Source organism: Dama dama, chromosome X (assembly GCF_033118175.1).
Source record: "Dama dama isolate Ldn47 chromosome X, ASM3311817v1, whole genome shotgun sequence".
In the NCBI taxonomy this organism is placed as follows: Eukaryota; Metazoa; Chordata; class Mammalia; order Artiodactyla; family Cervidae; genus Dama; species Dama dama.
Genome location: NC_083714.1, coordinates 120733520 through 120747421, shown reverse-complemented (window position 1 = coordinate 120747421; position 13902 = coordinate 120733520). Strand labels below are relative to the sequence as shown.

General features: G+C 36.1%; 1 protein-coding gene across 1 annotated transcript in view; it reads right to left on the bottom strand.

Moving 5' to 3' along the window:
* Positions 1-13902, bottom strand: part of DMD (dystrophin) — a 2165569-nt gene that overhangs the window by 1467730 nt on the left and 683937 nt on the right. The window contains exon 16 of the mRNA XM_061137756.1: positions 8217-8392. Coding sequence (XP_060993739.1) covers positions 8217-8392 — 176 coding nt within the window. The remainder of the gene's footprint in view (positions 1-8216; positions 8393-13902) is intronic.

Sequence of the window (13902 nt, the reverse complement as noted above, 5' to 3'; positions counted from 1 at the left end):
AGAGATACATATGCAAAAACAAGACGATTACAATGAAGTTCTGCAAGTGTTTGAATGGAAGGATTGGCAAGGCTGAGAAATGTCTGGGAGGTTAGGTTCCCAGAAAGAGAAGGTAGTTAGTTAAGGAAAAGGAATGTGGGAGCTGGAAAAGGGAACATAAGGAAAAACGATCTTCAACAGAGAGAACAGTCAGTACAAAAAAACATAAGTTTGAGGGAATATTGAGCATTCGGAGATCAGAGGGCGGTTCTTTAAAGCTGAGCAGAGGGCAGCACCATTTGAAATGTAGTGTGTGGCCAGTCTGTGAACTATCTGTTAGTAGTCTGTGACAAGAAAAGTCATCAGAGCAGAAATCAACGAAGTCATAAAGCACCTGATTTCATTTGATTCCTTTTTAATTGCAAAACTTTCCTGATAAAGGCAGCAGTGCACTGATTTATATTCTGGTTCCAGCTCTTTATCTCATTGTGTACTGGTAATAAATGGTTTGCAGTCTATTTTGAGTAGCACTGGCATATAAAAAAAAAATGGGTAGGGGAGAAGGGATTGAAGCTGGAGAGTCAGGCAGTCAAAGATCAGAAAGGAATTTCTGTGCTATGCATTTCAAGAACCACAGGCAGAGGAATGATCTAATTAAAACTGCATTTTGAGGTAACCCTCAGGACGCTGTGAAGAGTGTGGATAAGAAGGGTGAGGCAGAGAAATCAGTTAAAAATTTCATGCAGAAAACTATCAGAGACTAAACTAGGGGAAACGTAGCCTGGATGTAAAAAAAAGAGATAAACTAAAGAGAATTCAAGAGGCATACCTGAAGGGATTTAGGAAGGTGGAAATATCTGAACCGCTGTGAATGGCTGCACAGGCTGTGCACTGCACAAGGCTAGAAGGCTGTTTGTAGGAACTATGATAACTATGATGTGAATGACACTCTCTAAAGATGGGCAATCTAAACTGCAGAACCTCATGTGTGTTTTCTGTAAGAGGTTCAGGTGCAAATGCCCAAAAAATATGTGGATGCTACAGGTATGAGCATCAAAATGGAGGTTATGGTAGAGATATTAATTTAGAAAATATCAGGTATAGATGGTTGGGAAAAGCAAGATGATACATGGCATTCCCCTGGACAACAGAGTGCCATGAAAAGAAAACAATGCCAAAATATAAATCTTTTGGAGATCAACATGAAAGGGAGAGGAAGATGAGAATGGGAAGACATAGTCGAAGTGTTAGGAGGAGAAAAGAAACAGGAGAGAACAATATCTCAGAAACTGAGAAAGCAGAAAACTTCAAGAAGGAACTAATCACCACTGTCAAGCGCAGCACAGAGGTCAAGACGGATAAACTGAAGAGTGACCTTTGGAGCTGTCAATTAAGGAGATCTCTGGTAAGCTTGTTGAGTACAGTTTCAGCACTTGATGTACAGTATGAGAGGGTGAAAGAAAGACTCAGAAGAACGGAAATAGTGGTAGTTCATACCTTCTGATTAAAATCAACTTTTTTTTGCATTCAACCATGCTGCTTCTTTTAGATGAATATATGTGACTACCATTTTCTTCACTCAGAACAAACTGTATGGTATGGTTCTGGGAAGATAGCCCTACCTTCCTCTTGGTTGGCGTTCTTTGTGCCTTGCCCTCTGGAAGAGTACTTTTTCATACAACTGCTTTGACTAGACACCCAGTTCTCAGTATAGTACATTTCAATTCAAAACATGTATTGGGCATCCCCAAATTAGAAGGCCCCGTAACAGGTTGGGAGTAAGATATGGATCCTGGCCTCAGGAAGCCCTGAGCTGAGGGTGTGAAACAAGCATATGAAAAGATCATTTCAACATAAAGCATTAGAGGTGTCACAAGATGGGGCTACTTTGGGGAAGTGAGAAGCAAGAATTAGGATGAAACTAAGACGATGCTCTAGTGCACTGATTTAAAATGTGGGCCCTGAACTAGCAGCATCAGTATCACCTGGGAACTTGTGAGATATTACGATTCTCAGGCACTGCCCCAGACCTACTGAATCAGAAACTCTGCTGGGGACCAGTAATCTGCTATTTGACAAGCCTTCTAGATGACTGATGCATGCTAAAGTATGAGAACCACTGCTCTTGGACAAGGGTTCTCAAACTTCAAGATTTATCAAGAATGAGCTAGAGAGCTTGTAAAAGATTCCTGGGTCCACAAGAAGAGCTTCTGATTCAGCAAGTTTGGGGAACAACCCCCAAATCTGCACTTCTAGCAAACCCCCAAGGGGTGCTATGTCATGCACTGCAATGAGTATCACTGCTTGATCTGTTCTCTGGCCACTTAGCGTGCCTCTAGAATTATCATTCTTATATTCTTCAGTACACATTTACTGATATTCTTGACTTATATGACAAATTAGCTTTAAGAATCTTAAATGGATGGTTATCTTTTTGGAATATCTGAAGATGGTCTGTAAGGTTTCTATTATTCACCAAAAGTAGTTTCTGAACTGAAATTTGAGTTTATGACCAAGGTCATTTGACTCTAATACATAAAAAGAAGTAGGGCATTTCAAATGTAACACTGGAACGGAAATTAGGAGACTCAGCACTAGTCCTTGGTTTGCAACTGAAAGCAAGTTATTTAACCTTTCAGAACCTCAATTAACCTGTAACCAGGAACAATTCTAGAGTGTGGTTTCCTTAGATAAAAGGAGCAAGGTTTTGTTTTTCTGGGCTGTGCCATTGGGGGGAAAAAAAAATATTATCACTAGAGGAACACTTCAAGTATTTTAGGACCAACTTATCATATAGGAAATAAAAAACGAGCTCTTAGACACATTAATCATCTAATTAGATTCTTTGAATAAGTTAAAATGTTTTAGTTTACAACTTCTAGATTATAGTTTGGAAATTAAGTTAAAATAAATATTTAAAAAATAGCTTAGGCATTATTCTCAAAAAATTGCAAAAAGAGAGATCTCATCTAACACATCTAACTCCCTTCCAAGGATGTGACATAAAGTAACATTATTTAGGCAGTAGATTTTTATAAAAAAATAAAAAACACAAGCTAAAAAATAGAAAATACAATAATTACGCAGGTGCTTAATTATCTAGGCACTTTCTTCCACCATTTAGTAAGCATATGGGACATAGCAAGAGACAGCAAACTTAAGACTGTCTGCTTACAAAGCAGAAGATAGAAACTCAGTGAATTTAGTTATTTCTAAATCTCTCTACACTTCCTTTGAGGTCAGGGACACTTTTATTAACACTATAACTTAAAAATCATCTTTATTGAGATTGCATTTATTTAAAAAAACAATTCCATTTACCATTGTTTTCATCTGGCTGATACAAAAATGTAAATGAAAGCTTTTGTGAAAAGTTTTTTAAAATAACTGTTACATGATTAGGAATGAATTCTCCTCAATGAACCCCAATTAACTGTATAATAGATCTAGTTTTAACCTAGAGTGGGTTCCACACTCTGATAATTACCTATATGTAAAATAATACCACTGAACTACAGGGATAATTTATTTTAGAAATAATTACCTTGTGGCCCAAGATCATTAAGCACTTTTATATATCTTAGTGTAAGGAGGACAATTTATGCAGTAAATATAACAAATGTAGAAACTGTATCATTATTAAGGAATCAACTAAATGCACCTTACATAATTAAGAAAGTGTAGTGTAGTACACAAAGCTGAATTTTAAATCCCTTAATAATTTTGAGTAAATAACGATGTCCTAATGGGTGAAATTAGAATATTAAAGATGATCAGAATGTTCACTTGTTTGTTGTTTAAAAAAATCCATGAAGAAGTAGAAGGAATTATTTAAATGCTACTGAAAAATAAGATTTTAGTCATCACAATTAATTGGAACTCTATTACTCTTTCAACAAATATTTGTGATTATTTATTATATATATGGTACTATGTATGAAATCTAAGTAAAATATTAAAAAATCTGATAATGAAATTCCTTTGTCGTGATTGGTGATGAAAAAACTGTATGTGGGTAACACTGAGGCATATAGCAAAAAATGAATGTAACATACTGGATGGAGTGGAAAGATTCAGGGGAAGCTACGCATAAAATTGGTCTTCTCTGATGGCTCCACCTACAATGCAGGAGACCTGGGTTCGATCCCTGGGTTGGGAAGATCCCCTGGAGGAGGGCATGGCAACTCACTCCAGTATTCTGGCCTGGGAAATCCCATGGACAGAGGAGTCTGGTGGGCTGCAGTTCATGGGATCACAAACAGTCACATATGACTGAGCACACATGCATAAACTTGGTGGGAGAAACATTTTATACCATAGGAAGGAATTTGTGTTTTATTGTGGAGACAACTGGAGCTATAGGGATCTCAAGCCAAGAGGGTCAGCATAAAAGCAACATTTTAGGTACATTAATTGAAGGCAGATTAATCAGAAAGGGGAGGGGCAAATCTGGCCACAAGGAGGTATATGGCTTAAGGCATGGTGTTGACAGAATGCTTGGAAAATGACTAAAATGATGGCACTTGCCCAATAATATAGTGTAATAATAATAATAATTAAGGAAAAAGTAAAGAACAGAAATGGAGAAGTCAGACAGTAAATTCTGTTTTGAAGAAGATGAAAAGTCATTTTTCTGTTACATTTAGTAAGCTTCAAAGGATGCTTATTATGAAATTTCTTTCCCCAATAGTACATGACCACCATCTCTACCTTCTCTACCAACCATCATCTTCACTATCATCACTACTTCAATTACCACCATCATTTCCACCACTGCCTCTACCTCCATAGTGTTAACATAAGCAAGCAAGACCACTAGCTACAGCACTTGTTGAATTCTTACTACCTTACAGGCAACTATTAAATGCTTCTTACTTAATCCTCACAGCCAGTGTTCAATAAAGTGAGGATATTGAATCTGAGGCACAGATATTACATAATTTGCTGGAATCATAAGCTAGTAATTAAAACAGGCAGATTTCAAACCTGAGTAATCCTGATTCCAAAGTCCATGATTTTTCCAATATTTGCTACTTCTTTAGGCATGCAGACAAATGAGTTATAATAACTAAAATACGTGTGCAATGTCTGAGTAACTAGGTGTGGGTAATTGGAGGCAACAAATGTTTGCAATTGATAAAAACTGAAGCGCTGCTTGGATGCAGTAGTAGAAGCACCCAGATCATAGATTTAAAGATAGAAAGTAAAATCTGAGGGAAAGAGTCAGATATGAAGCTATGAAATTTGGGAATCATTCATTGAGAGTCAGACTTGAATCATCGAGAGGGAGTAATTCAGATAAAGAAGTCAGAAGGGCAAAAAGATTTGAATTTATGAGATACTACCATAAGAATTAAGCAAAAGGAAGAAAAAAGAAAACAAGTCAGGTAAAGAATAGTAGGGGTAGAACAGTAGTGTGTCAAAGCTGAAAAAAGATATCTTTTTTTTTTTTTCAATCAGCATTCAGTAGGTTGTCGACACTACAGTCTTGGCAGTTAAACACTACTAGTTCTCACCTGGGAAAAGAGAGAAATGCCAGCCACCATAATGTTTTCAGTCATGTCCGCATGACACCTCTGGAACTCTTACAATATTTCAACCAATTCCCATCCTATAGACAATTATCACTTAACGGAAAATTGCGCCTAAATGTCTGCTCATTTGCTCTCTTTGTTCAGTCTAAAAGGGTCAATCTTGACTCTTACACAGAGTGTCTCTTTTACCCTACTGTCCAAATCAGGACACATCTGAGAGTGAAAGTTGGTGCTTTAGATAATTAAGCTGGGACAAAAGGTATAATTTGTGATGATTCAGGCAAACAGAGACCTAAGATCACCTTGGTCATTTATCTAACAAAGAAGCATTTAGCTACACAGTCCAGGTTCTGCAGTCAGGTTCCTTCAGCTGAAACCCTGGCTCAGGCACTCTGAAGCTGTGTGTAATAGTAATATTAGCCATAACTATTTCGTAGGTATAGCTATTTGGTAGGGTGAGTGGGAAGAATAAATGAGCTATGTAAATAAAGCATTTAATCTAGTGCTGAGTACATAATAAAATCCTCAATAAGTGTCAGTTTTTATTTAAATAATATATCCTTTATGTTCCTAATTGGACATGTCATTCAAAGAACTTAAAAAAAACTGGTGAGAGCATATGATACAAACAGAATTTAGGAGACAAAACATTTCACCACTTAGTCACACTCTCTTGAAAACAAAAAAGTGCTCAGAACACATTTTTCCTAACCAAATACAGGAACCAAGAAGAAGCTTTTGAAGATAGAATAAGTAGGAATCAACCTGCTCTGTTAATATCCATATTAGGAGGGTCATGAATGCATTAGGAGGGTAAGTTAACTAGGTTTCCATATTGCTCTGCTTGGATATTTGTTGGAAAGCTGTTAGGTTGTTGCAAAGGATCCATAAATCCATGTGCCTACCAGGCATTGTCTGTAGACATATATTGAACAAGGCATCAAATTAATAGCCATGCTATTAAGATTAATAAAAGGCAAATTCATTAAGAGCTTTACTGATTTATTTTTGCTGCCACACTCTTTCTCCATCAATGAATGTTAAAATTTCAACCGCTATCATGAGCAGAATACTTGGAAGTTGTCATCCCACATAGAATGCCAATATTCAAAGATTCGAGAACCATCTGATAGGAACAAGCTTGAGTAAAATGTTCCCAATGAGGGGCAGATTGTAAATATTTGGGGATTTGTAGGTCATATACTCTCTGTGACAACTACCCAACCCTGCCTTTGTGATATGAAAGCAACCAAGGATGATACATAGGAGAATGAGTTCGATGTTGCTTCGATAAAACCTTACTTGGGGACACTGACCTTTGAATTTCAGAAAATTTTCACATGTCATGAAATTCTTTTGGTTATTTTCAACCATTTAAAAATGTAAAAACAGTTCTTAGCTCATGGGCCATACAAAAACCAGCAGTGGGCTGGACTGAGCCCGTAGGCTTTAATTTGTTGAGCCCTGGACAAGAGAATTCACTCAGCCAAGCAGCTCCAACCAGGGAGAAAAGCCCTGCAGTGTACTGTGGAATTATGAAAGTAGGTTATAAGTCACAGATTAACAGGGAAGTACTGAAAGTTCCAGGGCTTATCTGGTGGCTCAGTGGTAAAGAATCTGCCTGCCAATGCAGGAGACAGGGGTTTGATTCCTGGGTTGGGGACCCTGGAGAAGGAAAATGGCATCCCACTCCAGAATTCTTGCCTCAGAAATATGGACACAGCAGCCTGGCGGGCTACAGTCCATGAGGCTACAGTCCATGAGTCAAAAAAGAGTCGGACACAACTTAGCAACTAAACCACAACATTGAAAGTCCCAAATGATATACCTTAAAACTTCTCCAGGTGTTTCTTCCTTTGCCTAAAACATCTGACACTATTTTTATGTACATGTTATTCTCATGTTTCCCTACCCTTGTATACACAGATTCTAATGTCAAGTGTTCCATGCATTCCCCAACATATGTTGCTTAGAAATGTAAGGCCAATTTTAATGTTCTTTCTTAATCTTGGAAATATAATAATTGTCATGAAAAGGAAATTGTACCGTTTTTCTGATTTTCATGCTAGCTTTTGCATTTATGACATTTTATTCCCCTTTTAATATACCTACCAATTTACATAATACCTTACTTATCTACAATGTCTAGTTGAGAATATCCACAAAAAGATCAGTTAAGAATTCTAACACCTTCAAGATAAGACTTTATAAATATCAAAGAACAGGAAATCTGTTCTGTAATTACTCCTGATTTAGGATGCGCAGATTGAGACATTATGTTCTCGTAAACTAACAGAATGGATCGTGTCTATTATAGGTGTACTTCTTCCTCATGAAAATGTCCTTTCCATTACTGGGAAAAGGCATTTAATGCAAAAGTAGCACTGAATAAGCAGGCTCTTGATTAGAAAAAAAGGAAACTTTCAGGATAAACTGTATCCATGGCAGTTCATCACTTGCAGTTTCTTTCAATCCAGAAAAAACCTCACATTTCCATTAAGCATTCAGTTTCTGGTGGGCCAGGGATTGCTTGAAGAAAAACTTACTTCATAATTTTCCCCACTAACTTAACTGACATTATAGACACCTGAGGCTTCTGGAAAAACTAAGTAAAAACACTGCCATCAAAACAGTTGTAAATGAGTTTTCCTTCTTAACAATTACTCTTGCTTGAGGATAAAGCCATGAGCAAGAGCTTCTCACCTTTTCTTAATTTCAGAATCCACAATAATCTGCCTCTTCTTTTGGGGAGGTGGTGGGGGGAGTTCCTCTTGGGCATGCTTTACCAGGATTTGCTCCCTCGTGGTCACCATAGTTACTGTTTCCATTACAGTTGTCTGTGTTAGTGATGGCTGAGTGGTGGTGACAGCCTGTGAAATCTGCAAGAAGTATTGAAAGAGAGGTCACACATTGCTTGAAAGACTTCAGTAAAGACTGCTCAGAGTGGGGAAAGAAAATAATGAGAAACTGTTCCTGCTTGTTGGTAAATTGACCTTCAGATCAAAATAGCACCATATTGAACCCAAATCAAATTGTTTTATCTGACTTAAGTTATGTTGACTGAAATCACAAAGGCAAGTAATCTCAAAACCAGGAGAAAACTTAGTACCTCTTCAATTTATTGGTCCAGCTAAGGGAAATAAAGGGGGCAAAGGAGGAAAATTTAGGGTGTCATTCTGACATTTAATTAGACATGCTGTTTAAAGTGTTCATGATGCTAACATAAATTTTGCTAAAGTATTCCAGCACCAATTTCACTCCTGGCTCACTCGACATGTTTATTAAACGGTTCATTGAATGCATCTTTGGTTTTCATATATATGATTATTTATAGTCTGTAAATTTTGAGACAAAATTCTTTGAACTGTGTAACAAATGACTTTTTAATCAAGCACGCGATCTTTTTAAATTATAACAAATGGTTAATATCAAGTGGTGATCAGTCTAGAAATACATTTAAGCTGAATGTTCTTCAAATGCTAAAAGCATAATACTCTTGATTTAAATTAGGGATTAAGTCAAAAAATTTGAGTATCCAAAATTAGCATTCGAGTCTTGTCAGTTTAGAATCATACTAACTTTGTGTTCAGACCTTAAAAAGTTTTTGTTGTTGTTGCTGTTTTCTTTTTTCTAAGATACAGATCAAAATTCTTTGGAATAATATGTTTCGTGACACATCATGAGAGGTCATCCCTTCAGTACACAGTCATTACCAGACTGATAAATCACAAACAGTGAGACACTCTTCTGCCTTAACCACCAATTCTGCCTCACAGTCCTCCAATTATGAGGACTAAAAAGTTATCTCTTGTGATATTAATCATTACACTTCTAGTAATCCAAATTTTTCTGAAGATCTATATCCAAGGAGACCAAAACAGGCCTGCTTTGGCTCAACTCACAGGTACTTGACATGCACGCAACCAAGCATTTGGTTGGGGCCAAGATTAGTTTGACTGATTTCCCTGAAATTTGTTAAGAGATAAGGAAAAGGTTTGGAGGAACCTCCCTGCCTCACACATGATGACCAATTCCTTCAATAAAAGGCAATCAGGAAAGCCTCATAATCTTATTTTAGCTTCCAAAAAGGAATTGGCATGTGGTAATGAAATCTTTTTGTCATGATGTCTTATGCAAAAATGCTTTTGACAAATGCACTTTAAAAGTGCTACCCTTTGTGCAAGCCATATTGTTACAAATGCCAAGGCCTTAGGGACTACCATCTTGATAGTCTAAATAGTTAAAAAAAAAAAAAAAGACATTAAGAGATATCATGTTTCTACATGTGTCAAGCACAGATTTTATCTTCTCTAAGATCTCCATAGATACATTATTTAGAATCAATCACTGAGCTTCAAATGATAATTATATAGTCCACTGACAAGTTATGTCAAAATGAAAGCAGAGAGTAGCATGGTTTTTTTAAATGCTTGAAATAGAACCTCAAGCCTAACTGAACTCAACACGAAATGACAATTGCATGATCAAATTAATTTTACCTTTGACCAAAAAGAAGACAGAGTTTTTTGGGGGAAGGAGGGGGCATGGTTAGGGGAAGTTTTCTGGCTGAGCCATGTGACTTGCAGGATCTCAGCTCCTGGACTAGGGATTGAACCCTGCCCCCTGCAGTGAAACCACAGAGTCCTAACCTCTGGACCACCAGGGAAATCCTGAACACAGAGTTTTTAAGTTGGATTTCAAGAGGATTTAATTTTTTCAAAGTAATATTTTTAAACTATGGGCAAATTGTTTTGATATACAATGATGGCTTGAAGAAAATATTGTTCCGATGGAAAATTTCTACTTTTATATGTGCAGGCACCAAAGTGCAGAGATTACAAAAATACAAAACTTTTTTTTGTAGTTATATCCAATGCTATGAAATATGTGTGTTGAGTATTTGGCTGTGAAATTAGTTGCTAAAATGTTATAATATCTTCTCATTGATACTTATTATGAAATTCATCAAAGTGCCCATGGAGGGTAAAGAATAACAGCAACATCATATACTGTGAAAAGACATTTAAGAACACAGCAAAGCTTATAAGAAAGAAAAAAAAAACAATAATTTTTCATAAAATAATAGCAGACATGTATAATTGTTCTATAGTATAATTATCACTGTACTGCATTTGAAACTACTGCATCATTTCTTTAGTGATGATGAAATAAGAAAACATCTGTGCACTGACCCTACAAATATAGGATAAAATTCATGATATGTAACAGACTAATAATTACTTTCAAAACCTATGCCAGAATAAAAAACATTTTGTTATGTACTAAATTTCCCCATGGCTTTAGTTATTGACTGTGAACACTTAATTATCTGTTAGAATCATTAAAAATATAGGCAGGAAGGGATTATGGAGGTCACTGAGTATAACCTCCTCTTTACTACAGGATTCACTACTTCCAGAAACAGACAACTCCTTCCTGAGTATGGCAGCAAATTTTCCCATTGGCAAAGATCTTTACACCTAGTGGAAGCCTGCATTATTTTGACTTCATTAATTTAAAGTTTTCTTTGAGAATTCCCTGGAGGTCCAATGGTTAGCACTCTGTGCTTCTACTATAGGAGGCACGGGTTCAATCCCTGGTTGGTTGCAGCCTAAAAAGTAAATGAATAACAATACAATAATAAAATGAAATTTGTTTTGAACCCTGAACCACCACAGAGTAAGGTGAGTATTGTTTCTACCTGACAATCTTAAAGTTCTGAGGCTTGATAACCATGACTCTGATAAATCTTATTTACAAGCTCTATAATACCAGACACTTTCTAGAACTAGATTTAATCTGACTGGTGCTCCAAAACCTAGATTTTCTGGCTTTGGACATAACATTCCATTAAAGCAATCTAAAATTGCAGAAGTTATTCAGTAGCTTAGTTACAATGTTTATATCAGTATTATATCAGATATATAAGTATATATCACTACAGGACATCCAGAAATGAATACAATGGAATCTCTATTTTTACATATCTCACAGTATAGTAGTGAAGGTGACAACCACACCAATAACTATGAAATAAGGTGAGTTCCATATGAAAAATACAGGTATGCAAAATAATTGCAAGCAAATCTTCATGAAAACAAGATATGTTTGTTTGTTTTTAAATATTATCCCCTTGATCTATCAGTTAACTAGCTACTAAAAATGTAAAAGAATTAGTTTAGAATTATTTGTCTTTAGGTTCGGAAGCTAGTTCCTTTTACAGTGATTAAAAGTGGAGGTCCCTAAGTCAGGCTCCACAATTTTCAAACACCAGATTCACAGTTCACAATCTGTAACATTTGAGGCAGGCTGGTAATACTTTCAGAGTTTTGAATTTTTTCTTCTTCATATATAAAACATGAATAGGAATATATTTCTCACAAGGGTATTGCAAACAAGACCTGCGTCATGGGAGTACAACTCATGTAGTCACCCAGGTCCCCTCACTCAAAAGGATTTCACGCTTGGTTTCATGCTTTGCCATCATCCTCTTGAAATTCTTAACAATTTTTGGAAAGAACCCCTGTATATTCATTCTGCACTGAACCTCCCCAAATACATAGCCCAGCCTGGTCACAAGAATTCAACCATGTAATGTTTGAACCCAGTAAGTACTCTCTGGATACACATTAGTAATAACCACTAAAAACTTCAGAGAAAATTCAGGAAATTTTCTATACTGACCCTTCTTACTCATGAAGAGATATATATTAATTTCCAAATTTTACATTTTTCCCATCACGAGAAAAATTAGAAGAGCACATGCTCAGTATCTTCATCATTATAGGGTTTATATCTTCTTGCAATAAGGTTGTATAATTTGAGTAGGTCTGGAAAATCCATACTATTTTCAAACAATGAAAATCTTTCTTTACATTTTCTCTTCCATTTGTTTAAAAATGCACATTGTGAAAAGGAACTATATGTACATTCAAGCATATTTCAAGAATATAAAAGAGCATGTAATAAAAGGAAATATCTATTTCCCACAACTATGGCCAGTTTCTTATGGGCAACTAGCTGTACTTACCACCTGTTCTTACATTTTAAATTAACTTTGTGCTGTTATCATTCTTTCAGTTTGGCTTGTATTCTTTTTTTTTTTTCCACTTCCAGTCTCTCAATGCTCTTTTGGTTTCTGGCTTGTATTCTTAATTGCACCTTTTAATTGTCCATTTAATTATTTAAATAGTCTTGACTTTGTAAGTTCTTTGAGGTTAGAGACTTCTACTGGCATTGTGAGATACTATTTAAACATTTTTTTAAAACTTACTAAAAGAGATTCAATGTATCAAAATCAGTTACCTCATTTATTATCATTTTTATTAGTATTAAAATACTTGTAATAAAAGCTCCCAGTTACAGAGCTCTCTGCATGTTTCAGGCATTGTGGTAGGTGCTTACTTACTTAAGCAGTAAAGGCTTAAAAAGTGGTAAGGTCATGACTCACTCAAGTGAGGTCATTACCTCACAATGGCCCTAAGAACAAGTACTAAGATTATTTCCATTTTATAGATTAGAAGTAAAAATTTCAGGTGGATTCAACTTGTAAATGGCACAGCTGAGCTATAAACCCTAGTCCGATTGTTCCTTAATCTAGCTCTTAGTAGCTGTGATCACTTGCTGCCACCCCTGTTCAAATGTCTGAATGGTGACTTTAACAGGTGTAATTGGGTATGTTGTTTGTGTACACAAACACACACACACACACATATATATACACACACAAAGTCACAGGAAGATAGAAGGTATACACAATGGCATATGACAATCTTAAATCCCTTTAGTTCTTGATAAACTATAATAATAATAATAATAAAGCCTGTGCAAAACCAATCAAATGAAAAAAATATCTGATTTTTTTAAAAAGGTACAAGCAGGTTGACAAGCGTGGATTGAAGTTTTTGGTTGTGTTGTTTATACGTACCCAACATTAGAGTGATGACTGACCTTTAATGGGTATGGGGAGACTGCAGTTCTACAGTGTAAAACATATTGCATAATCATAGCAACAGCTTTAGCTGATAATTGGTAGCCAGGCTTAAAATGATCTCTACAGGCGTGGTAGTACAAGGCATACCTACCTGATGATGATGTAAGGATTCCAGTTCTAAGCACAGGAAGGATTTATAGGTTGAACTTTATGAGGAACCTGGGGTAAAAGGTCAGGTGCTCACAAAGGAAGCTGGGATATCAATCAAAAGACTATAAAACACTCTATCTCATGAACAAGTGCAGAGGAATTACTACAGATATGTGTAGCACCAAGGAGTGCTCAAATTCGTGAGAGTGGCTTGGTAACTAAATTGTAGTTAAGAGCTACTATCCTGCTTTGATACTGTTATTAAGGCAGTATAGCTTCTTGAATAGATACTGACATTAGAATCAT